The 26,362-nt window shown below is 39.9% G+C and overlaps 1 protein-coding gene across 4 annotated transcripts in view; it reads right to left on the bottom strand.

Moving 5' to 3' along the window:
- The window catches only part of tom1 (target of myb1 membrane trafficking protein), a 119,745-nt gene that overhangs the window by 61,417 nt on the left and 31,966 nt on the right, over positions 1 to 26,362 (bottom strand). For all 4 annotated transcript variants that reach the window (XM_041177779.1, XM_041177781.1, XM_041177782.1 and 1 more), the window contains exons 3-4: positions 8,998 to 9,076; positions 3,172 to 3,321 (exon numbers count right to left, since the gene is read on the bottom strand). In XM_041177779.1, the coding sequence (XP_041033713.1) occupies positions 3,172 to 3,321; positions 8,998 to 9,076 (229 nt within the window). The remainder of the gene's footprint in view (positions 1 to 3,171; positions 3,322 to 8,997; positions 9,077 to 26,362) is intronic.

Genomic DNA, 26,362 nt, shown 5'->3' with positions numbered 1-26,362 from the left:
AATCATATAGTACAGGAGATGCTCTTTTGGTACATCACATCTGTGCTGGCTTGATGAAAGAATGATCCACTTAGTTCCACAGCCCTGCCTTTATTTAATTTATTATCTTTTGAAAGCTGCTATTGAATCTACTTCAATCATACTTTCAGGCAATGATTTCCAGACCATATAACTCTGCGTAAAACAAACATCTCTCCTCTGGATCTTTTGCCAATTACTTTAAATGTGTTCCCTCTGGTTATTTATCCTCTTGCAAGTAGAAAGAGTTTTTCCCTATCTACACTATAAAACATCAATTTTGAACACCTCTATTAAACTTCCCACTAAACTTTTCTGCTCTGAGGAAAACGATCTCCATATACTGAAGTCTCTCATCCGTGGCACCATAAATCTCTCCTGCAATCAAGGCCCCACCTACATCCTTCCCAAAACATGGTGCACAAAATTGGGCAAAATGCTTCAGCTTGTGCCATACCACTTCAGCATAGTTAAAAACTAATTTTGACTCTTATTGATAAATGGCTTCACAACTATTGTTAATCATCTTGAAGCGTTTTACAGATAGGCTTGCACAAAATCTACATGTGCAGTTTTCTGCACAAGTACTGAAAAGTGAACTCCAAGATACTAAAAACAGTTGCATCACACCCAACTGCTGTCTCAGCCAAGGTTAGTTCACAATACAGATCAGGGAATGATCCTCTCTACCACATCACTTTTTGAAGAACAGCATAAATGGAGACCAGGGAGGTAACAAACATTAAGTACCAAAATTCCCTGAAAAGTCCACCACTGTTGACCAGCATCCATCTGATTTGAGTGGTATACATCCCAGCCTCATATTAAGAGTGTTTTTTTGACCAACTATTTTAAACTTTGCAAGAAAGATTCACACTATTGAATGTTTTTTTGTGGTATTTAAACAGTTAACTGCTGCAAAACAGAAAGCCTCATTAGATTTTTAACACAGATTACAAATAAAGCCTGCTGAAAACATTAAGGTATCAGCCACAGCTCAGTAGGTAGCACTCTCAGCTCAGGGTCAGAAGGTTATTAGTTAGAGGTTAGACAGAGCATCGAAACTCAGGCTGACACTCCAGTGCAATTCTGAAGGAGTGCTGCTTCTTTCAGATTACTTCTTTCAATGAAATGTTAAAACTGAGGTCCCTTCACCTTCTCAGATGGATGTAAAAGATCCCTTTGCACTCTTCTGAAGAGTAAGGGAGTCCTCTCCCTGTGTCCTCACCAATATTTATCTCTCAACCAAGATCACTAAAAGAACAGATTATTTGGACAATATCACATTGCTGTTTGTGGGAGCTGCCATGGTTTCTACATTACAACAATGGCTACACTTCAACAAAAGTACTTTTTTTTCTTTATTCTCTCATGGGATATGGGTGTCACTGGCAAGGCCAGCATTTGTTGCCCGCCCCCAATTGCCCTTGAACTGAATGGCTTGTTAGGCCATTCCAGAGGGCAGTTAAGAGTCAACCACGTTGCTGTGGGTTTGGCGTCACATGTAGGCCAGACCAGGTAAGGGTGGCAGATTTCCTTCCCTAAAGAACATTAGTGAACCAGATGGATTTTTACAACAACAAATGATAGTCATCATCATCACCATTATTAAGACTAGTTTCACTGGCTGTGAAATGCTTTGGGATACTCTGAGGTCATGAAAGGCATTGCAAATGTGCAATCTATTTCTTTCTTTCATTCAAATGCTATATATTGCCCATATTTTCCATTTGCACTGGAAATATAAGATAGAAGATATTTGTAGATGAGGATTTTGCTTCACAGCAAATGAATCATTTTTGGCACACAGCCACTGTTGATATACAAGCAAACACACAGCCAATTTGTACACAAAGTGAGTGCTATGGGATTCTTTACATCCACCAAAACAGGGAGACGGTTTAAATGTCTCATCCACAGGACAGCATCTCTGACAATGCTACACTCCCTCAGTCTCTGCGCTCTGCTTCCAGAATGGGGCTTCTGACTCACGGTCAAGTGCTAACACAAAGCCAAGGAACTGATGCATTCAGAGTATGAAGCCAATATAGGCCAGTAGAACTTGGGTGCATTCAGTTTATGGAGGTTAAACTCTGTGTAGCCTCCATCAACCCTCAAACTCTCCAACATCCTTGCATTCATACAATTCTGGCTTCTTGCATATCCCAATTTGAATTGCTTCACCAATAGAGGCCATGGCTCTGGCATTCTCTCCCTAAATCTCACACCTCAATATCTCTTTCTTGTCCTCTAAAATGCTCATTAAAACTTACCAGTAGTTCTTTGACTAAGCTTTTGGTTACCTATCCCAAAATTGTCTTATTTGGCTCTGTGTCAAATTTTGTTTTATAACGCTGCTGTGAAGCGCCTAAGAACATAAGAAATAGAGGGAATAGGTCTTTTGGCCCTTCAAGCCTGCTCTGCCTTACAATAAGATCATGGCTCATCTGATTGTGGCCTCAACTTGACTTTCCTACCTGCCTGCCCCCTCCCCCTACCCCCTTAACCCGACTCCCTTACCGGTCAAAAACCTAGGCTCTGCTACGCTCTGGGATAGAAAATTCCAATGATTAATAACCCTCAGAGAAGAAGCTTCTCCTTATCTCCATCTTAAATGAGAACACCCTTATTTTGAAAGTGTGCCCTGTAGTTCTAGATTGTCCCAAGAGGGGAAACATCATCTCAGCATCTACCCTGTCAAGCCCCCTCAGAATCTTGTATGTTTCAATAAAGATGTGGAATGTTGGCTTTGATCGCAAGGGAAATGGAGTATAAAAGTAGGAACACCTTGCTACAACAGTACAGGGCATTGCTGACTCCACACCTAGAGTACCATGTACAGCTTTGCTCTTATTGAAGAGGGATACACTTGTATTATAGGCAGTCCAGAGAACGTTCACTAGTTTGATTTCTGGGATTAAAAACATTCAAGCCCAATTTAAGACAGATTTTTGATCTACAGAGCCAAGGGTTATGGGGGAACAGGCAGGAAAGTGGAGTTGAGACCAGAATCAGACCAGCCATGATTTATCGAATGGCAGAGCAGGCTCGAGTGGCTGAATAGCTTACTCCTATTCCTAATTCTAATGTTTTTATGACCTCTGCTGATTCTTCAGTTATCACAGACACGTACGAGCCATCAGTGCCACTTACCTGAATTAAGCTCAGTACTTTGTCCTGCACTACAGTGGGTGGATTGTTCTTAGGCAGAATGGTTTTTACTAATACATCCTCCACAAAGTCCCGACTGGCCACCATAACATGGAATCGATGGCCACAGTTCTTCACACAAGTCTCTAGAACCTTTATTAGATAAAATGTTAGACAAATTCAAACTGAGAATATATTGATCCATTAAGCATGAATTTTAATAGCATCCTCTATTCTAATTTTAACTTGACTATTGTGGTTTGCAATTGTGACTGGGCTGCAAACATGCACATAGGGAAAGGTGATAGCATAAATAGAAATATAGAAATATGATCTGACAGCCATTACAGAGATATGGCTACAGGATGACATAGATTGGGACCTGAATATTGAAGGGTATGTGACTTTTAGGAAGGACAGGAAGTTAGGAAAAGGTGGAGGGGTGGCTCTGTTATTTCATTATGGTTTTAGCACATTAGAGAAAGTTGACCTAAGTTCAGGAAGCCAGGATGTTGGGGCGGTTTAGATTGAAATGAGAAATGATAAAGGCAAGGAGTCGCTTGTGGGAGTGTTGTACAGCCCCCCCTAATTGTAACTACACAGTAGGATAAGTATAAGAGAAGATATAACGGGAGCTTGCCAGAAAGGTACAGCAATAATCATGGGAGATTTTAATCTACATATAGATTAGAAAAATCAGATGGGCAAAGGTAGCATAGATGAGGAGTTCATGGAATGTTTTCGGGATAGTTTCTTAGAACAGCACGTTCTGGAGCCAACCAGAGAGCAGGCTATACTAGATATGGTGTTGAGCAACGAGATAGGGTTAACTGATAACCTCCTAGTGAAGGAACCCCTAGGCAGCAGCAATCATAATATGATTGAATTTTTCATTCATTTTGAGGGAGAAACGAATGCGTCCAAGCTGAGTATTTTAAACTTAAATAAGGTCAATTATGAGGGCATGAAAGCAGAGCTAGCTAAAGCGAACTGGCAGATGAGGTTAAGGGATATGTCTATATAAGTTCAGTGGCAGACATTTAAAGAGATATTTCAGAATACACAGAATATATATATTCCAATGAGAAAGAAAAATTCCAAGGGGAGGGCCACCATCTGTGGTTAACTAAAACAGTTATAGGCAGCATCAAACTTAAAGAAAAAGCAGATAATTACATAAAGACGGGTGGCAGGTCAGAAGATTGGAAAGAATATGAAGAACAGCAAAGAATGACAAAAAGATTAATAAGGAGGGAAAAATTAGAGTATGAGAGAAAGCTAGCTAGAATGTAAAGATGGATAGTAAGAGTTTCTATAGATATTTAAATAAGAAAAGAGTTAACAGTGTGAGTGTTGGTCCTATAGAAAGTGCATCTGGGGAATTGATAATAGAAAGTAGGGAGATAGCGGATAAATTAAACAGGTATTTTGCTTCGGTCTTCACTATAGAGGACACAAGTAACATCCAGGAAATAGCTGTAAATCATGAAATGGAAGGGAGGAACTCGGGAAAATTAAAATCACCAGGGAAGTGGTTTTGAGCAAATAGTTGAGGATGCGGGCTGACAAATCCCTAGGTCCAGATGGACTTCACCCTAAGGTCTTGAAAGAAAAGGCTAGTGAGATAGCTGATGCATTGTTTTTAATTATCCAAAATTCCCTAGATTCAGGCAAGGTTCCATTAGATTGAAAAATAGCAAATATAACTCCTTTATTCAAAAAGGGAGGGAGGCAGAAAGCAGGAAACAATAGGCCAGTTAGCCTAACATCTGTCATAGGGAAAATGTTAGAAGCTATTATTAAAGATTTTATAGCAGGGCACTTAGAAAAAAATCAAGGCAATCAGGCAGAGTCAACATGGTTTTGTAAAAGGGAAATCATCTTTAACCAATTTATTGGAGTTCTTTGAAGGAGTCACATGTGTTGTGGATAAAGGAGAATCAGTGGATGTACTGTCAATTTCCAGAAGGCATTTGATGAAGTGCCACATCAAAGATTATTGCAGAAAATAAAAGCTCATGGTGTAGGGGCTAATATATTGACATGGTTAGAAAGATTGGCCAGCTAACAGGAAGCAGAGAGTTGATATAAATGGGTCTTATTCTGGTTGGCAAGATGTGACAAGTGGTGCACCACAGAGATCAGTGCTGGGGCCTCAATTTTTTACAATTTATATTGATGTCTTGGATGAAGGAATGGTTGCTAAATTTGCTGACAACACAAAGATGGGTAGGAGAGTAAACTGTGAAGAGGATGTTAGGAGGCTACAAAGTGACATGGATAGGTTAAGTGAGTGGGCAAAGATCTGGCAAATGGAGTATAATGTGGGAAAATGTGAAATCATTCATTTTGGCAGGAAAAATAAAAAAGACTATCTAAATGGCGAGAGATTGCAGAACTCTTGAAATTCAGAGGAATTTGGGTATCCTAGTACAAGAGTCACAAAAGGTTAGTATGCAGGTACAGCAGGTAGTTAGGCAAGCTAATAGAATGTTATCATTTATTGCGAGGGGAATTAATTAGGTAGGGAGGTTATGCTTCAAAAGCAATAAATGCTGGAAAAACTCAGTGGGTCTGACAGCATCTGTGGAGAAAAAGCATCTGACAGCATCTGTGGAGTTAATGTTTCGAGTCCATATGACTCTTCCTCAGAGTTTTTCCAGCATTTATTGTTTTTGTTTCAGATTTCCAGCATCCGCAGTGTTTTGCCTTTATCTAGAGGTTTTGCTTCAGTTGTACAGGGCATTGGTGAGGCCACATCTGAAGGATTGTATACAGTACTGGTTTCCTTATTTAAACAAAGATGTAAATGCATTAGAAGCAGTTCAGATAAGGTTTACCAGGCTAATACCAGGATTGAGCAGGTTGTCTTGTGTCTGGGCAGGTTAGGCTTGTATCCACTGGAATTTAGAAAAGTAAGAGTCGACTTAATTGAAACCTTTCAGACCCTGAGGAGTCTTGACAGGGTGGATGTGGAGAGAATATTTCCTCTTGTGGGAGAACCTAGAAGGGGGGAGTCACGGTTTTAAAAATAAGGGGTTGCTCATTTAAGACAGAGATGAGGAGAATTTTTTTCTCTTGAGGTTAGTGAGTGTTTGGAACTCTCTTCCTCAAAAGGCGGCGGAAGCAGAGTCTTTGAATATTTTTAAGGTAGAGCTAGATAGATTCTTGATTAACAAGGGAGTTAAAGGTTATTGGGGTAGGTAGGAATGTGGAGCAGAGGTAACATTCAGATCAGCCATGATCTTATTGAATGGCGGAGCAGGCTCGAGGGGCCGACTGGCCTACTCCTGCTCCTAATTCATATGTTCATAAACAAGATATACGTTTCACCTATATGTTGTTCATCAGATCTTCGGAATGTCCCTCAAAAGAAGAGCTTTACAATCAATAAATTACTTTTTGAACTTTTGATTTTACAAACAGCCCAAGGTGACTGGGAGGCACATTGCCCTGTGTACATAGTTAGGTTGGTCACATTCAGGTATTCATCCAGCTCACTGTTCAATGTCTGCTGCACAAGGAAGCAACTTGTTCCGTTGGTCGATGATTCGTGGAAAGAAATACTTCCTGACATCTAACCTAATTCCATGCTTTATCGGACCTGATCCCCCGCTAACTTATCAAGCTCAAATAACCTGTCTACTTGGACTGAATCTAACGCTTTCATTATTTTAACATCCACAATCAAATCTCCTCATGCCTACGCTTTCTAAAGTTAAAAAAAGCCCAGCTGTCTGTCAATCATGGTAACAAAGGGCCTTTTAAACTAGGTAAGGACCTCCTCAGAGCCTTTATCATACCTATGTGACAATCATCATGTAAGGAAACCAAAACCAGGCACAATACTCTAAATAATTCATAACCAAGGCTGTTGTCCAGAGACAGTGGCCCAACTATTAACGAGGATTCAAAGAGAGCGTGGGTGGAAAGCAGCAAGGCCGGGGGGCATGGAATCTGCGGACTGTAATGTCAGGATCGCGTTTGAATAATTTTGGGCTGACTCCTACCCAACAGTCAGCCAGATTGGCTGTCTGGCTGGTGGATGGAAGTGATATGTAGCAGAATAAGACCGCAGCCGGGGACACAAGGGCATGGCCCCTGAAAGCCAGAAGGAGGCAGAAGTTCTGTGCTGCAATCGGTACTGGGGTTGCAAGGTTTAGTGATCGGGAACATGTTAGGAACTGGGAAGCACTCCTGCGCCTCCTGGCCCACAAGGAATGTTTAAAAAGGGCAGGTCCTGTACTAGTCTTAGGCAGCCAGCTTCTCCTGTCAGGCATCTACCTCTGGGAATCCCCCAACTCAGGCCTCCTCAATCTACAGTTAAGTTTACGTTGCACTGATGTCATCACTGGGCTGCAATCTTCGAATGTTCATTAGGCCCCCCTGCCTTTTGTAAAAGTCTCGATGGTTTGATTCGGTTTATCTTTTTACATTTAAATGGCCGGAGAATGAAGGTTGGATTGCTGGATCCCGATATTCTAATCCCAATGCCCCATGCTTCCATCCATCACAATTTTATCCAGCTAAATATGCAGATGACCAAAGCTATCATCTTCAAATTCCAGCCACAAACATCATTACTTCCCTGACCACAGTCTAGTGCTCCACCAGACTGTTTGCAACTTTAGTCCATGTACCACTGAAATCCTCAAGCATGTCTCTGCTTGGAGCCAGCTACTCCAATACTCTCTTTGACATGCTCCGATTCTCTACGGCTTGGTTTTAAGGTCGAGAAGGTTTTAAACTCTGCAGTCCATATACTATTTTATACCTAGTCCTGCTTTACCATCAAGCCTATGCTCCCAATACTACATTGGCTCCCAGTCCCCAACTCTCTCAAATTTACGTCATCCATTTGCTCAAATCCTTTCCTGGTCTATCTACCACCTCTAACTTGCTCCTGCACCATAACCCTCTCACCAAACTCTCCCTTTTTTTAACTTGGTCCTCAAATATTTCTTCCTTCTGCCCACTGTCTCTTCTGCCATTTAGGCTTCACTCTCTGGAATCCCCTCACTAAATCCTACCAGGCTCCACCTTCCTCAGCTCCTTTAAGGCCTTCCTCAAAACCTACCTGTTCAACCACACACTTTTGATCGTACTTTCTAATATTTTCTTTTTCAACTCAACATCTAATCTTCCCTTGTACCACTGCAGTCTGTACAAATTCAAAATAAATGAGCTTCTAGTCACTAAATGAGAGACAGGTGCAAGATAGACCTAAATCTAACCTGCCTCACTGAAATTATCAACTGCTAGATACTGCTTTGATCAATAAATATTTTTTTTCCTGCATTTATTTTATGAATAAAAGTCCCATCTGCCATGATTCAAGATTACAACAGATATTTTAAAAAGACAAAGGCAGTTATTTAATAATAATGTGTTTCTGGCTCTTTAGTGTTGAGAGAATTGTAATGGGAAACTTCTTTCTCAAGCATGTTATGTGCTCAGTTGCTATCAGTAGTTGCTTAACATCTATTGACTTACCAGTGCCTTCCAATGTACAAGCTTCCTTCACCATGCAACAATATAACTTGTGACTGATATCAGACTGACACTGTTTATAGCAGTTAGACTTTGGGGAATAGACCAACTGAAGTACAGTTCCACCTTAGCATTAGAATGCAGTGTGTCACATGTATAATGATCCCAATATTACAAAACACTATCATGCATGTTGGCAATTCTACTGTAGACCCATTTATAATATTACAAAGATACAATATTACACAAGTCAACAGCACATAACATGCTTGCAAAAGTAGGTTCCACTGCAGCATTCTTGTTTCAAAAGAGCCCTGAAAGACAAATCACAAGACTAACCGTTAGGCATAGCATCACCTCCCGAAAGTTTTTGTTTCCCGAAAGCCTCTTCCTCAAGGCCCTGATTGCATCCTTTGGTCTGAGAAACAAAGCAGAAATCCATTTAAAATTAGGCAAAAAAGCCCAACAGTTTACAAGACAGAATTGGCAGCAGGCTTTTAATTGTTGGTTAAACATCCTATAAAAAATCCTAAAAAACATCCTTAAAGATTCAGTGAAGTTATCCAAAAATTAACTGAACCACAAGAGTCCAAGAAGGTCTCAAGTTTGATACCCAGTGTTATGTAGGAATATGAACACTAAGTTTCAAACAATGCCTATCCAGTGCAAGAAATATTATATTCAAAAATTTTAATGTGCCATTTAATGTAAGTCAAAGGATCTCCTCCTTCCCCTCACTCCTGCCCCAAATCAACAATATTAGAACATTAGATCAAGATTTACTATCCCAGCCCAGAATTTCAGATCTCGTGTCTAAGTTAGTTTTACTCACTATGTTCCACACAATCTGATCTTTAAGGCTGATTATTAACTAAGCTAGGTCAGTCCCAATAGGTTCACAGTGCAACACTGAGTGAAACACATCTCTCTGCTTTGCCTGTTCTGAAGAAGTCATATCGGACTTGAAATGTTAACATTATTTCTTTCTCCACAGATGCTGCCAGACTTAAAGTTCTTCCAGCACTTTGTTTTTATTTCAGGTCTCCAGCATCCGCAGTATTTTGCTTTTATCTCTCGTTTGCCAGGTGGATGTCAGTCATAGATATATGAGCACTTTATTTGACTATATTTATAATAATCCAATTAATACAATTACAAGGTTCACTCTTGGGGATTACAAGGACAGTAATATTTATCACAAATTAAGATCTACATTATAAAAGGCTCAACAGTAAACTTAGAAAGCAGCAATTCTCAACATTAGTTGGCATTATCTAGTATAACAAAGTAATGTTCAAAGTCAAACATACAATACAGGCTAAATTCACTATCTAAATTTACCATAACATTGGTAGGCTTCTAGTGTTAATGTTATTATGTTGGTGTTAGTGTTGATGGATGATGTGTGATTTTCAGACTATCATTCACCTCATTCATCTCTCCTCCATCAAGATGCTTCTCAAACCTATCTCTTTCACTATCCTCTACAGAGCACTTTTAATGTAATAATACATTCTAAGTTACTTCACAGGAGGGTAAACAAAATACGACACTGAACCACCAAGGAATCATTAAGACAAGCGACAAGCCTAGTCAAAAGGAAATATTAAAGACCAATGACCAAAAGCTTGGTCAAAGTAGTAAGTTTTAAGGGGCATCTTAAAGGAGAGAGGGGTAGAGAAATTTAGAGAGGGAATTCCAGGGCTTAGGGCTAGGGGACCCAAAGGCATGGCCACCAATGGTGGAGCAAAGGAACTTGGGGATGCAGGGGCCAGAACTGGTGTGACTATCTCAAGAGTTGTAGGGTTGAAGAGGTTGCAGAAATGGGGAAGGAGAAGGTCATGGAGGGATTTGAAAGAAAGGATGAGAATTTTAAAGTGATGTTGCCAGACCGGGAGCTATTGTAGGTTAGCAAATGCAGGGATAATGGGTGGACAGAACATGGTGCGAATTAAGGTACAGACAGCCAGTGTGAATGAGTTCAAGTTTATGGAAAGTATCAATGGGAGACCGGCAATGACAGCATTGGTGCAAGCAAGTCAAGAGATAGCAAAGGAATAGACTGAGAATTTCAGCAGATGAGCAGAGGGAGGGCAGAGACAGGCCATGTTACAGAGATCTTAGTAAAGGACTGAATATGTGATCAGAAGCTTGGCTAAGGTTCAAGTAGGACAAGGCCGTGGACAGCTTTGTTCAGCCTCAGGTAGTGGCTAAGAATTGGAGTTTGCGGTGGGGCCCAAAGACAATGCTTTGGTCTTCCCATAATATAATTTGAAGATTCTCTCTATTCATCTAATACTGGATGTCAGACAAGCAGCATGACAAATCGGAAACGGAGGAGGGGTTGCGAGAGGTAGTAGTGAGGTAGAGGTGGATATTGGTCAATGTACATACGAAACCTGACACTATTTTCAGATGATATTGCCAAGGTATTGTACTCCCCCCTCTCTCTCTGTGTCTAGAACCACAAGTGCTTGAATTAACTACTGTTGCTTTGAAGAGGACTGTTGGGACAAATTCTGCACTAACATCCTCAGGAATCCCTCTCCAACCTATCAAACTTCCATTTCATGCACCCCCTCCCCACCCCAAGTGAAAATGAAGAACACCCAAGTGTGGAAAAGCATCTGGCCACTCTTTGGCCCATTGCACTACAGCAGCAATATTTCAGCTCCCAACCCATAGCATCAACAGGGGATTTCACACTGGTAATTATATTAACAATTTAGAGAGCTTTAAACTTTTAAATGATTGCACTTTTTTGAATGGACACACATGCATTTTCTTTGCTCCACTGGAAGCCCTCTCACTCAGGCTCAAAATATTTTTGATTTTAGATCATCAATAATCAAATTATATAATCTAACTGAATAAGTGCTACATTGTTGAAGGTGCCATCTTTTAAAATCAGACAACTGGTCTTTGACCACTTTTGGAAGTTAAACACTCAGGATGAGCTGAAAATGATGAAAGGACTTTATGTGACCTTAAAGTTGCATGGAATCCTATCTTTAAAAGTACTGTTGTGATTCAATGCAGATGGTTCACAAAAAAAAAGAGCATTTTGTATTTTTTAAAAAATACTCTGAGCTTGGTGTAAACTTTTAGAGTGATTTTACCTTCAGGGCTGTCTATACTTTCAGGGTGCTTGAAATAAAGCACTTTTAATATTTATACAAGATATTAAATTCATAAAACATTAAAATATTTTAATAATTAATAGCAAACATTCTGCAGTGGGGATTGAAAACTCATGGCTTAAATTGGAAATTTAATGTTTCCCCAATCAATACAATAACACTTCAAAAGTAATACACAGAAGTTTTATTTAATGGGGACACACTAATGAGTGAGGAAATTGATGTATCTCATATTTTCCAATTAACTGGCTTGATGTTTATTATGTTCACTTAGTCTTAAATCAATCAACAGAGAATATTAATGATGCAAGTCAAAGACTAGTAATATCCTACAGATTCTACAGCAGGCTGTTTTTCTTTTATTAATTCATTAATGGGATGTGGGTATCATTGGCAAGTCCAGCATTTATTGTTCATCACTAATTACCCTTGAGACGACAGTGTGGCTTGATTGGCCATTTCAGAAGGTAATTAGAAGTCATTGATGTAGGCCTGGAAATATGTCACATAATTCAGACCAGGATAAGGACAGCAGACTTTCCCCCTCCACCCCCCCCACCACCGAAAAGACATTAGTAAACCAACTGGATTTCACAACAATCCAGTAGTTTAATCACCATTATCAACTTTAACTTTTTATGCCAGGTGTATTTATTTAATTAACTGAACTGAAATCCTCTAGGTGCCATGACCAGATTTAAATTCATGTCATTGGACGATTAGTTCAGACCTTGGATTGCTCGTACACTAACATAACCACTATGCTACAGTATCTAGTTAATGCCACATATTCTACAAACAGCCACACCTAGATCTCTGGAAGGACCATGTATGGAAAGAATGCACAACTAATTGCACTCACATGAATACAATGCTGTTCAACAACAAAGGGAACAGGGTGGCTTAGTTCTGCCACAAGACAGAAGCAATTCCACCCCAATGGAAGTTATAAACATCCATTATTGTCACAATAGCTATCAATCATCTAAAATCAAAAATCACATTTGTTCCTATTTTTGTCCCTGGGATTTTGCTGTGTACCAAATGGTTGCTGTGATATGGGTAAAACATTGCAGTCAGAAAACCTCAAACTAATTCACCAGTGCTCTGAGACATTAAAGCATTAAGGCGCCAGATAAACATGTCCTCATTTTTTATTCCCCAAAGAAAATATAAAATGAATTCCGCAGTCAGCCGATGTAAATTTTGATATCTAATTGAATGCTGCACATCTAATAGAGCAAAGGAGCTTCACTTCTTGGCACAGTGTCAACTGCAAGTCCTTAAAGGTGATGCATTGTGGTTTCTAAATCCTTTTCTTTTTAGATACAGAAAATACTTTTTTTTTCCCCAATCCTGGTTCAGGTAGTGTTCCTTAGGATTTAAGACAAAACATCGAAAACGCCCAGCTCAGATTGCATAAATGTTAAATTCAAAACAGTTTTATGATGGGCTGGATACAGCATGCATTAATGCAGTGCCTTTAACAACTTTATGATGGGCAGGATACAGCTTGCATTGATATAGTGCCTGTAACATGGAAAAAAAAATCCCGAGTTGATTCACAGAAAAGAAAGAGGACACTCAGCCCTTGTGGGAGAATTCAGAGAGATGATTGAAAAGTTGAGTTTGGAGAAGATTTTAAAGAAAAGCAAAATGAGGGGCTTAGAGACAGAGAGGCTTACATAGTTACAAGGAGTCTATATAAGAGAAACAGGCCATTCCGCCCACAGGTCTATGCCAGTGTTTATGCACCACAACTCACACTATCAGCATTTCCTTCCATGCCTTTCTCCATCAGGTGCTTATCCAGCTTCCCCTTCAATGTATCTACACTATTCACCACATATGGTGACAAGTTCAAATTCTAAACACCCCTGGGTAAGGAAATTTCTACTGAATTACCTATTGGATTTCATTAATAACCATCACTTATGACCTCTATTTTTGGTCTCTCTCACCAGTGATACTGTCTTCTCTCTGTGAACTCTATCAAACTCTTTCATAATCCTCAAGACCTATATAAGGTCACCCTCAGCCTTCTCTTTCCTAGAGAAAAAAAGAGCACCAGTCCTGTTCAGTCTTACCTGATAGTTATAACCTCAGAGTTCTGGTCCTCGATCTTTTGCATCGCCTCAAGTGTCTCCACATCATTTTTCTAATATGGAAAGCAGAACTGTGCTCCAATTGTGGTCTAACCAAGGTTCAACAGGAACAAGGGCTAGCAAAAGTTGAGGATCCAGGGTGACAACTTAAAACATATAGATGGTGATTTTCAATTCAGTGTTTTCAGGCACATAAGTCAGTGAAGCAAGGGGCAGGGGGAGATAGAGAGAAGAGCAAGCAACAAAACTATAATTAGGATAAGCTGTAGGTCAATATTGTGATGGGATAGGGAACAGAACTTCACACATGAAATATATTGGATAAGTAGAGTACAAATGCCAAGGACATGAGGAATGTGACAGATATGTTCAACATATTTCGCAAACAATAAAACTTCAGGGTGTTTCCAATCTACATGCCTCAATTTTCCAAAAATAATACTCACACCCAATTTCTGTCACCATAAATCTGAGTTACGCATACACATCACTTCATTTGCCAATCCCGTTACAAATCACTATCATAATACATTACTAAAATATAAACAAGCAATGGACGTTTAAAATTACATATTCACTACAGCTTAAAAATTGAATGCCAGGAGTTATTACATTTTTCTTAAATAAATTCATTATTGAAAGGGTTAAGGGATCAAAATAAGAAGGGCTAGAGCACATCTCAAGCTGCTGGTTACTGAAATGTAAAGGGCTAACTGGCCTTGTCAAAGTTACTTCACACAAGTCCTTTTTGAAAAGATGACAGGGAAGTGCATGTAATACATGCCAACCGGTCAGCATTTTCACCTTGTTTCCACTTGTTAAGTCTTTTTCAAGTTACTATGCTAACCTGAATTCATCCTATAAAGCACCCTAACAAAGTTGGTTCTGCACATGTGCACTTGATTCAATAGCTTCCATATTCCAAGCGCAGCAAGACTCAGATACACACCAGTCAAAGTTACACACAAACACTTAGTGATGAGGTCATTTGCTTTCTCTGTCAAGGTCTGTGCTGCTCTTCCTTTCGCTGGCTGAATGCATTGGTTCTGATCAATGGGTTGTAGCCATAAGGTCAGTATTGGGTTCTATCTCTGCTTTCAATGGATCATGAAGTCAAGGTTCAGAGGAGAACTAGGTGCCAGCATTTTATAGGGCTACATGAATTTCAGAGAGAAAATTTTTCTAACCTCAGCAGTGCTTTAGTTCTGTTTCACTGACAAAGATGTTTACTCAAACAAGCAGTACATTCGTCATTCCACTGTCTCTCCTGAGGTGACACTGCCTGGATTCTAGTCTCAATGCAGGGTATGGGAGAGATTGAACTTGTCATGATTATTTGTTTCTACTCAATTATATGTGAATTCAGGGACCAGCAAGTTATTGAATTTATTCCTGGAGAAATGTTTTCATATGAAAATAACGAACAGGTCATGGAGCGAACTGCATCATAGTTTTGGAAAATACTTAAAACCTATTACCGGTTTTTTCTTACAGTTGTACCCTCTGTCATGAAGCTATATTGTATATAATGTTATTGGAATTTTTTTTATAGAGGTTTAGTTTGTGCGTGTGTTAATTGGATTAAAGCTAGCTAGTCTGGATGCTTTGATGTATAGTAGTTTTGAGATGTACACAGAGGTAGAGGTACATTTGCATTTTGTTGAATAGAGCATTCAAGAGTGGGAGTGAAATCTTGCACCTAACTAGGAGACACCAAGCAACGTTTATATTAATAAAAAATGGTACAATGAAAGGAGTTCAAAGGGCCTGTGATACAATGAGAATTTACATTCAAAGAGAAGTCCTGGGTATAACAAAAAGCAGCTGTGTGTGTGAGGAGCAGAGGCATGTAACATCTAAGCAGCTGTAAGCCTACAAGTGTCTGCAAAGGAACCAAACTGAAAGGAAACTCATTATGAATTCAACGGTGAAAATATTTTGCCTGGTGCCTGATTAAGTCTATTGGTTATTGCTGCCTTAGTAGAGATTAATTTGGGAATTTGGTAAAAAGTTATAGTAGTAGTAATTTGTAGCCACGTGAATATGTTTAATTTGTTGTAAATTAATAAATGTCTCATGTAGTTTGATATAAAAACTTCTCAAGAACTGATGGTCTTATTCCTGAAGTTAGAGCTGCAACTCAAAACATACTAATTGAAAATATAGGTTATGACAGTTGTTTAAAGTTTCCCTCTGGGATTTTAAATAACTCAGCCTTTAAAAACTGCCATGTCATGACACCTTCTCACCCCTGACACAGTCAGGATTAGCAATTAAGACAGCTCCTAGTGAGAGGAGGGTCTTACCAGCATAAGACCAGTAAGTGAATGAACTGTAATTTTACTTATTAATATGTACTGCCAAAATCATATGAATTTCAACTATACCAGATCATCACAGAAAGCTGCAAGTACTCAGAACTTGTAGGTATGCATGGCCATTGTTAATGCTATGTTATTTGTATTGTTAAGGTTAAAGATAAACAGATGGAGGGTGTGATTAAGTATCTTCAACATATGTTGAAGGGTCATGAGGACTCGAAACGTCAACTCTTTTCTTCTCCGCCGATGCTGCCAGACCTGCTGAGTTTTTCCAGGTAATTCTGTTTTGTGTTATATATAAAAAGGGATTCCCCTTGAAGGGGAGGTTCATTAATCAATTAGGTTAACTATTTTCAGTTTGCTCAAAAGAGATTTCTGCAACCGGTGGCTGCTACAAGGGCTGGAGTGTATCATCAGCCCTGGTAACATCATTTTAATTTGATAAGTTTCTAATTTTTGTTATTGTTTCTTGAAGGGGGTGTTAGTTAATTCATTTAACTGGTATACTCAAAACAGTGTTGCTAGGGCACTGGATTGATTGGGAGACAGGAGACAGAGATATGTAATGCTGTGTTCTGTAAATAAACCTACTATCATCAAAAGGATCCATGTCTAGTTTCATACTTCAGCTGGCTTGGATCCATTTAATGTGCTCAGGTAGCTCCTGTGCTTGTGATAATGGTAGTTGGTAGCATACATGAACAAATTGAAATATATTTTTCTGGTTAATACTTCCAATGTTATCAGCCATGACTCTGGTAGCAGTCACCTCAGAAAACTATGGGTTCAAACTCTATTCCAAAGGTTTCAGTTCAAAATCTGGGCTGACACTCCAGTGGAGTAGTGACAGGGTGCTGCACTGTCAGAGGTCCCATCTTTGGATGATATTAAACAGAAGCTCTTTTCTCCCTTTCAGGTCGACTTAAGTGATACTATGGCATATTTCGAAAAGCAGAGAAGGTCTCCCCAGTGCCCTGGCCAATATTTATCCCTCGATCAACATTACTGAAAAAAAATCATCACACACAGTTGTTGGTGAGGCCTTGCTATATACAAATAGGCTGCTGTACTTCCTTCTTGTGACATTCCAAAAGTATTTCATTGGCGGTAAAGCATTTTGGGACATTCCAAGGCCATGAAAGGCACTATATAAAGACAAACAATTGTGATTTTTTTTTTTGTGTTTTGAAATTCCTCCGGAATATGTGTAATGCTCTTTGAGTCTCCTGTTGGCTAGTCCTGCTTCTCCTCTTTCAAATTATTAGTATTCTTGGTTCACAGTGTTGTCATTTATTAACTTGGATTACATTACAGATGAGAGCAGAGGTTCTACACCTTTTAAATCACAACCTGTCTCTTAGTTAAATCATGACATTGGGGTGATCCCCTGTTGGAGTGCCAGGGCTCAAAGTGGTGTGACTAAACCTTAGAGGATACACCAACCATACTTTTTTCTGATAGCAAGACCACCATTCTAAAATTGTTGTTTTTTGTCCCCCCAATTGATTTTTACCAAATGCTTACATGCAAAACTGTCAGCACTTCTTCCATAGCTTTTATTTGTCAGCATCTTCTGACGGACATTATCATGATACAGAAACCTGCTGTGCTGTCTTAAACCTTCCCCAGAATACTGCACTTCAAATCTCCTGGGTTGCTTGCAGCAGTTCCTAGAGATTCACCTTTAATTCTTGGGAGACTCCAGGGTAATCCTAGAGGGTTATCAGCCCTCTGTTTATGTGCAAGGGGATTCCTGTGCAACAATGACAATGAAGATTCACATTTTGTCGCTGGATGGATTCTTTTTCTGTTCCTACTCAACGCTTACCAAAACACTCAGTAAATACTGCTTGGGAATTAAATAAAATGGATGAGAAATCTGTTAAAACAGTCAACAAAATAAACTGGTTTTCTTTCACTTGAAGCGGCTGCAATGCAAAGCAACAAGATTCCTGCAGAATAAACCAGCTTGTTTGTTCCACTAAAATGGCTGCAAACACAGTGGTCCAAAGGGAATTGCAATAAAGACAAACAAGGAGAAAATAAAATTATCAAGCCTGACACACCATTCTTAGCTTCCTCAATGGTTTAGTAGATAGGTCAGGTCCAAGGGAGTTGAGGTCGCCCAAACTGACCCGCTTGGAAAAAGGAAGAGGTTCAAGGCCAGAACAAAGCAGTACTGAAATACCTAAAGTAGACAGGTCTTAAACACTGCTGCTGTTTGGCTTAGCACATTAATGGACCCTAGAAGCTACAACTCTCACTTCCGACTTGGCTCCAAAATACCCCATAAACTGAAGCACTTATGATAGTCAAGCTGTAGGAAGCCTACTGCCGATCTGCATTGACAAGATGCAAATTTTTAACTAAATTCCAGCACGGCTTCAGTATACACTCTGGGTCTCTAACCCAAATATCCTGGACTTGGGTAACTGTGGCACATTCCCATACAATGTGGAGATGTTTCAACAGCTTAGCTTGGAAACTCTTACCAAGGTGATGGGCTTCCATGCTTGCCAAACACCTAGCTGAGGGAAAAAAAAATCACTGCTTAATTGAAAACAGACAAAGCACTAATGAGTCACACAGACCAGGCAAGTTCTGATATAATGCTTGTTCTGGGCTTAGTCAGCTGATCTGAACATGTATATATACCAATGGGACCACAGTGAAAGTCAAAAACAAATTAGAAAAGGGACCGAGATGGATGGATGGTTGGTTTGCCAATGAATGCATAATTCGCCTCAATTTTATTAATACATACAATATTGCAGTACAGAAGCAAAGCCCATCATTTAAACAGAGTGTACTGTAAAACAAACTCAGGGAAAAATCAGAAACAGTGGCTTCACAGTCAACGCAAAAGGAGCAGAGGTAGGGCCCAAGAAATTTAAGCCAAATGTTCATCTTAAACTTTATCAAATTTATTTACTTCTTGTTTTAACTATTTAATCAGAGTAACTAATTACTAATTAATTTGAAACTAGGCTAAATCCACATACTAACTATAATCGACTAAGTCATTCTATTCATTTTAAAAATAAATTATAAGCTAGCAAATAAATGATAACTTGGGACTGCAGTATGTAGGAGTTTGTGGACTGTGAGCCTGTCCCAGATGACCACACCAGGAAGACACGCGGGGTAAGGGGTTGTTGGACCGGAACATGAGCTGGAGATACTCTGACAAGTGACAGAGGAGGAGAAATTTCTAGACATTTACTCCAGAACACTATCACGCCTCAGAAGAAAGCACAGCTGTAAAAAAAAAAGGGGCACGTCGAACTGTCAGTTAGCAAGATGGGGGAAGCAGAGAAGGATGTCTCGTAGACTGGTCAATTACCAGGAGGCACAGGTTTAGATGACTGGTAGAAGGATTAGAGGGGACAAGAGCAAAAACTTCTTCACCTAGAGGGTGGTGGGTGTCTGGAATTCGCTGCCAGGTTTGGTGGTGGAGGCAGAAACCCTCAACTCATTTAAAAAGGTACCTGGATCTGCACCTGAAGTGCTGTAACCTACAAGGTTATAGACCGGTGCTGCAAGGTGGGATTAGAATGGGCAGCTAGTTTTTTTATTTTTGGCCAGCGCAGACACAATGGATGCAATGGCTTCTTTCTGTGCCTTAGCTTTTTAATGGTTCTGTTGTTCTATACAGCGTACTTACTACCTGTGATGATAATGATGAAGGCAGCAGAGAGAATGGCCAAAATATTAACCACTGAGCAGATTATAGTTTGGTAGTTTGGGGTGGGGAAAAGTGGGGTATGGAAGGGGAGGAGTAGATTTTTCTTATTTATTTGTTCATGGGGAATGTGGGCATTGCTAGCTAGGCCAGCATATGTTGTCGATTCCTAACTGCCCTTGAAAAGATGGTGGTGAGCTGCCTTCTTGAACCGCTGCAATCCATGTAGTATAGGTACATCCACAGTGCTGTAAGGAAAGGAATTCCAGGATTTTGACCCAGACGATACAGTTCCAGGTCAGGATGATGTGTGGCTTGAAGGGAAACCGGCAGGTGGTGATGTTCCCATGCATCTGTTGCCCTTGTTCTTCTTGGTGTGAGAGGTCGCAGGTTTAGAAGGTAGGCTAGAAAAGGTATGAGTCATGTGGGATTCAACAATTAGAGCGACAGATAGCATCCTCCGCAGTTGCAACTGAAGGTCCAAGATAGTGCGTTGATTACCTGGTGCCAGGTAAAGGATATCCCAGAAAAACTGGAGAGGAATTTGGGGATAAAACTGCTGTGGTGGTCAATATCAGGACCAATGACATAGGGAAGAACAGGGAGGAGTTCTTGCTGAACAAATATCAGAAGCTGGAGCTAAATCTAAAAAAAAAGGACCTCAGGTCTGGTTATCTCTGGATTATTACCTAAACACAAATACCTGGAAAAACTCAGCAGGTCTGACAGCATCTGCGGAGAGGAATACAGTTGATGCTTTGAATCCCAAACGTCAACTGTATTCCTCTCCACAGATGCTGTCAGACCTGCTGAGTTTTTCCAGGTATTTTTGTATTTGTTCTAGATTTCCAGCATCCGCAGTATTTTGCTTTTATATTACCTAAACACATTCTAACTGGAATAGGGATTAACAGATCAGAAAGGTGAATGCATGGCTGAAGGAACAATGTAAGAAGGCTATACCACTAGGGTGGAATGGAGCTAGAGTCCTAGCAGAAATTTTAAAAATCAGATTTTGGACTGGACTTTAAACTTGTAAGATGGACTGGGGGGCTCCCTGCCAAGGGGATCTGGTGAAAAATAACATAAGCCTGAAAATAAAATAGGAAATGAAAGTGAAGGTCAGACCAAGGAAAGGAATAAGGGTGACACAAATAGTCAAGGAACAGGTAAAGTTAGAGAACAGAAGGGTAAAAGAACAAAAATAAAGCAAGAGGAACAATCAATTAACTAAATTGCATATACAGTAATGTACATAGGATCCAAAACAAAAGCGGGGAACTGGAGGCAACAATTGGTAGCAAGGAACCAGATGCAGTAGGGATAATGGGCATTGGCTACATAAAGGGCAGGATCAGGAGTTAAATAGTGCAGGGTACAATGTATTTAGAAAAAAGATAGGAAAGAAGGGGTGGTATTTTATTTTATAGTAAAATAAAATATGTTACAGTAAAAAAGACTGGAATATATGCAATGTTTTTCATGACTACAGATGTCTCAAGCCACTTTACAACTTATTTTTGAAATGTAGTCACTATCGTAATATAGGAAATGTGGCAGCAAGCTCCCACAAACAGTAATGTGATAATGAGCAGATAATCTACATTTGTGATGTTGATGGAGGATAAATATTGACCAGTATACCAACTCGCTCTCTTCAAAATTGTATCACAAGATCTTTTACGCCCATCTGGGGGGGGGAGACGAGGCCTTGATTTAACGTCTCATCAGACGGTGCAGCAATCCCTCAGCACTCCATGAGTGTCAGCCTTGATTTTTGTATTCAAATCCTGGACTGGGACTTGAACCCAGAACCTTCTGACTGAGAAGCAAGAGTGCGACCCACTGAGATACGGCTGACATACGAGTAGCTGTATTAATTAGCGATAATATAATGCTGGTAGAAAAAAGGGCCACAACTAACATTAAGATAGAAATGGAATTCATCTGAATGGCGATAAATTATAAGAGGGGATCAATCACACTACAGGGTTTTTTTTTTTAAAATTCATTCATGTGTTGTGGGCTACGTTGGCTGGGTCAGCATTTATTGCCAACCCCTAATTGCACTTGAGAAGATGGTGGTGAGTTGCCTTCTTGAACCGCTGCAGTCCTTGTGGTATAAGTACACCCAAGGTGCTGTTAGGTAGGGAGCTCCAGGGTTTTGACCCAGTGACAGTGAAGGAACGATGATATATTCTCCTGACAGAGAGGGGAACTTGCAGGTGGTGGTGTTCCCATCTATCTGCTGCCCTTGTCCTTCTGGATGGTAGCAGTCGTGGGTTTGGAAGATGCGGTCTAAGGAGCCTTGGTGAGTTCCTGCAGTGCATCTTGTAGATGGTACACACTGCTGCTACTGTGCATCTGTGGTGGAGGGAGTGAATGTTTGTGGACGGGGTGCCAGTCAAGCAGGCTGCTTTGTCCTGGACAGCATCAAGCTCCTGGAGAGTTGTGGGAGCTGCACTCATCCAGTTAAGTGGGGAGTATTCCATCACACTTCTGACTTGTGCCTTGTAGCTTTGAGGAGTCAGGTGGTGAGTTACTCACTGCATGATTCCTAGCCTCTGACCTGCTCTTGTAGCCACAGTATTTATATGGCTCATCCAGTTCAGTTTCTGCTCAATGGTAACTCCCAGGATGTTGATAATAGGGGAATTCAATGATGGTAATGCCATTGAACGTCAAGGGGTGATGGTTAGATTATCTCTTGTTGGGGATAGTCATTGCCTGGCAGTTGTGTGGCGCGAATGTTTCTTGCCACTTGTCAGCCCAAGCCTTGATATCGTCCAGGTCTTGCTGCATTTGGACATGGACTACTTCAGTATCTGAGGAGTTGTGAATGATGAACATTGTGTAATCATCAGCAAACATCCCCACTTCTGACCTTATGATGGAAGAAAGGTCATTGATGAAGCAGCTGAAGATGTTTGGGCCGAGGACACTACCCTGAGAAATTCCTGCAGTGATGTCTTGGAGCTGAGATTACTGACCTCCAACAACCACAACCATCTTCCTTTGTGCTAGGTATGATTCCAATCATGGAGAGTTTTCCCCCTGATTCCTACTGACTCCAGTTTTGCTAGGGCTCTTTGATGCCATACTCGGTCAGATGCAGCCTTGATGTCAAGGGCGGTCACTCTCACCTCACCTCTGAAATTCAGCTAATGGAAGGGACGTTAAAGGGAGAAATATGCAGGCAAATGTATGAATTGAGTAAAAGAATAATAATCATGGGTGAATACAACCACCTCCAAATAAACTGGCAAAAGGTTGTGAAAGGGGAAAAAGGAATAGCATTTTTACAGTATGTACAGGATTTCATTCTTACTCAATACACAAGCATCCAAAGGAGGAATCGCTATTGAATCTAGAAATGGGAAATGAACCAGAGCAGATAAAAGAAGTAAGCATGGGGATAATAATGAGAAAGATATAAGTAAGACTAAGATCCAAATAATTAATTGAAAAAAGTTTATTTCGAGGGAGAGATGGAATTAGGGTAAATAAAAAAAATTGACAAATAGATATCGAGCAGCAGTGGGAAATGCTTTAAAAGGTGCTCAATAGAGTGCAAGAGAAATATATTTCACTAAAAACAAGAACAAACAAGCCAATGATGGAACACTATGGATAAATAAAGATAAAAGAGAGAAACACCATCAAGTACATAAACAACAAAAGAGAACAAATAAGTCTTAATAGTTTTTCTTTGCCTTTCTAATTATATAAGTAAATTATCAACTATAAAAATTAAATAAAGTATTCTAGAGACATGTAAACAAAAGGAAAATCAAGATAGGGATAGGATTGCTGAGATACACACAATAAAATCACAGGTAACAAGAGCAAAATTGCAGAAATATTAATTAATTTGCCTCAATACTTATGCAGGAGAGCAACCAGGTGGTCATTAGAAAAGGTCAAACAAAAAAAAAATCAAGACACTTATGATAGAAGTGGAGGATATAACTGATAAAATAGTTACAGTTAGAAAGGATAAAACCCCGATCCAGTGGATTGCATCCACGGGTACTAAAAGCACTTAAATCCTGGGAAATGCAGACCAGCTAATCTTTTCTGTCACTGCATTAAGTTTAAAAAGTGGCTTACTCAAAGATATAATAGCAAAGCATATAAAAATCCAAAATATAATAAACAGTCAGCCCAGGTTTCAAAATGCAATGTCAAGTTTGACCAGTCTTATTGAATTCTTGAAGTAACACAAAGAGTAGACAAGAGTAATACACTGGATAAGATATATTTGGACTTTCAAAAAGTTTTTGATATGATACTGCAGGGTAGATTCAGTGGACAAGTAAGCAGAACAGATGGTGAGCTGGCTACAAAACTAAAGACAAAGAATAGGGGTTAAAAGGTAGTTACTCAGACAGACGAAAGGTGGGAAGTGGTGTTCCAAAGAGACTAGTGGTGGGACCACTGCTAGTCACTATTCACATAAATGATTTGGATTCAGATGTCAGAAGTACGCAGTAAAAATAACAGACGACAAAATGCACAGCTTTAACAAGCATGAGAATGGCTGTGTAAATGTTAAATGCAATGTAGTGGATTTTGGTAGGAGGAACAAGGAGACCACATACTTCCTGGAAAATATAAGTTCAACTGGGTAGGGGAACTGATGCATAAATCATTTAAAAGTAGCAATGCAGGTTAACGAAGCCATCAAAAATGCAAATAAAGTAGTGGGGTTCATTTTTTTGAGGAACAGAAATCAAAAGCAGAGATGCTATGTCCAACTTATACAGAACCTTGGTTAGATCACACTTACAAAAATGTGAATATTCTGGTCTAGATAAAAAAATTTTACAGGAGCAATATCAGAATGGAGAAGTTATAACCATTAAGAAGCACTGGCCAGACTGTGGCTCCTTTCTCTCAGAGAAGGTGGGGAGGTGACTTTTTAAAAAATTATTTTATGGGATTTGCACACCACTAGCAAGGCCAGCATTTGTTGCCCATCCCCAACTGCCCTTAAGGTAGTGATGAGCCGCCTTCTTGAACCACTGCAGTCCATGTGGTCTAGGGACACTCTCAGTGCTGTTAGGGAGTTCCAGGATTTTGATCCAGTGACAGTGAAGGAGCGGCGATATATTTCCGAGTCAGGATGGTGTGAAACTTGGAAGGGAACTTGCAGGTGCTGGTATTCCCTGATATTTCCTGGGTGGAAAGATGTTGTTTCCACTAGTGGGAAATACAGACTAGAGGCCATAAATAAGATAGTCCCTAATAAATCTAATAAAGAACTCAGGAGAAATTTCTTTACCCAGGGTGTGCAGCTAAATATTACATGATAGTTAAGGTGAATAGCGTAGATGCATTCAAAGGCAAGTAAAATATGTGAGGGAAGAAGGACTCATAGAATAGTTCCAACATAGAAGGTGTCCATGTTGGTTCTCTGCAAGAGCAACTCAGCTAGCCCCACTCCCTTGCCCTTTCCCTGTAGCTCTGTAAATTCTCTCCCTTCAGATAACTATCCAATCCCTTTTGAAAGAAAAGTGAATCAGCCTCCACCACACTCTCAGACTGTACATTTCAGATTCTAACCACTTGCTGCATAGAAAAAAGCTTTTCATGTTGCATGGTTCTTGACCCTTCTATCGGTGGAAACAGTTTCTGCCCAGACACCTGATTTTGAATACCTCTATCAAATGTCCTCTCAACCTTCTTTTCTCCAAGAGGAGAACAGTCCTAACTTCTCCAATCCATCCACACAACTGAAGTCTCTGATCCCACGAATCATTCTCATAAACCTTTGCTACACACTCTCTAAAACCTTCACAGTCTTCAAGTGTGGTGCTCCAGTTGAAGTCCAACTGGTGTTTTATAATGGTCCATCATAATTCCCTTGTTCTTGTATTCTATGTCTCGATTTATAAAACCCAGGATCCAATATGCTTTTTTAAACCACAACTTGCCCTGCCACCTTCAACGATTTGTGCACATACGCCCTCAGATTTGTCCGTTTCTGCATTCCCTTTCAAATTGCACCCTTTGTTTCATATTGCCTCTCTTCATCCAAATTGTCACTTCCCAGCATTAAATTTCATCTGCCATACGTCTGCCCATTCCACTAGCTTGTTTGTGTCCTCTTGAAGTCTATCGCTACCCTCCTCACAGTTCACAATAGTTTCAAGCTTTGTGCCATCTGGAAATTTTGAAGTTGTGCCCTGTACGCCCAAGTCTAGGTCATTATGATAAATCAAGGAAAGCAGTTGCCCTAGTACTAAACCCTGGGGTTCTCTCTAACTGTGGGATGTTGTTCAATGTTAAAAGTGCAATTGTTGTTGCTGCAAGAGGTTCTGGCAGCATATTCCACATCCTAACCACTCTGTGAAAGAATATTTAACTAATCCTCTTCTTATAGGAGAACAGCACAATCCTCCAAGCAATGTTACACTGTAACTTTAAAAGATACTTGCTGTATTGTAACTAAGT

The sequence above is a fragment of the Carcharodon carcharias genome, chromosome 31, assembly GCF_017639515.1.
Source record: "Carcharodon carcharias isolate sCarCar2 chromosome 31, sCarCar2.pri, whole genome shotgun sequence".
Lineage (NCBI taxonomy): Eukaryota > Metazoa > Chordata > Chondrichthyes > Lamniformes > Lamnidae > Carcharodon > Carcharodon carcharias.
The sequence above is the reverse complement of the archived record's forward strand: the minus strand, read 5'-3'. Positions and strand labels throughout refer to the sequence as shown.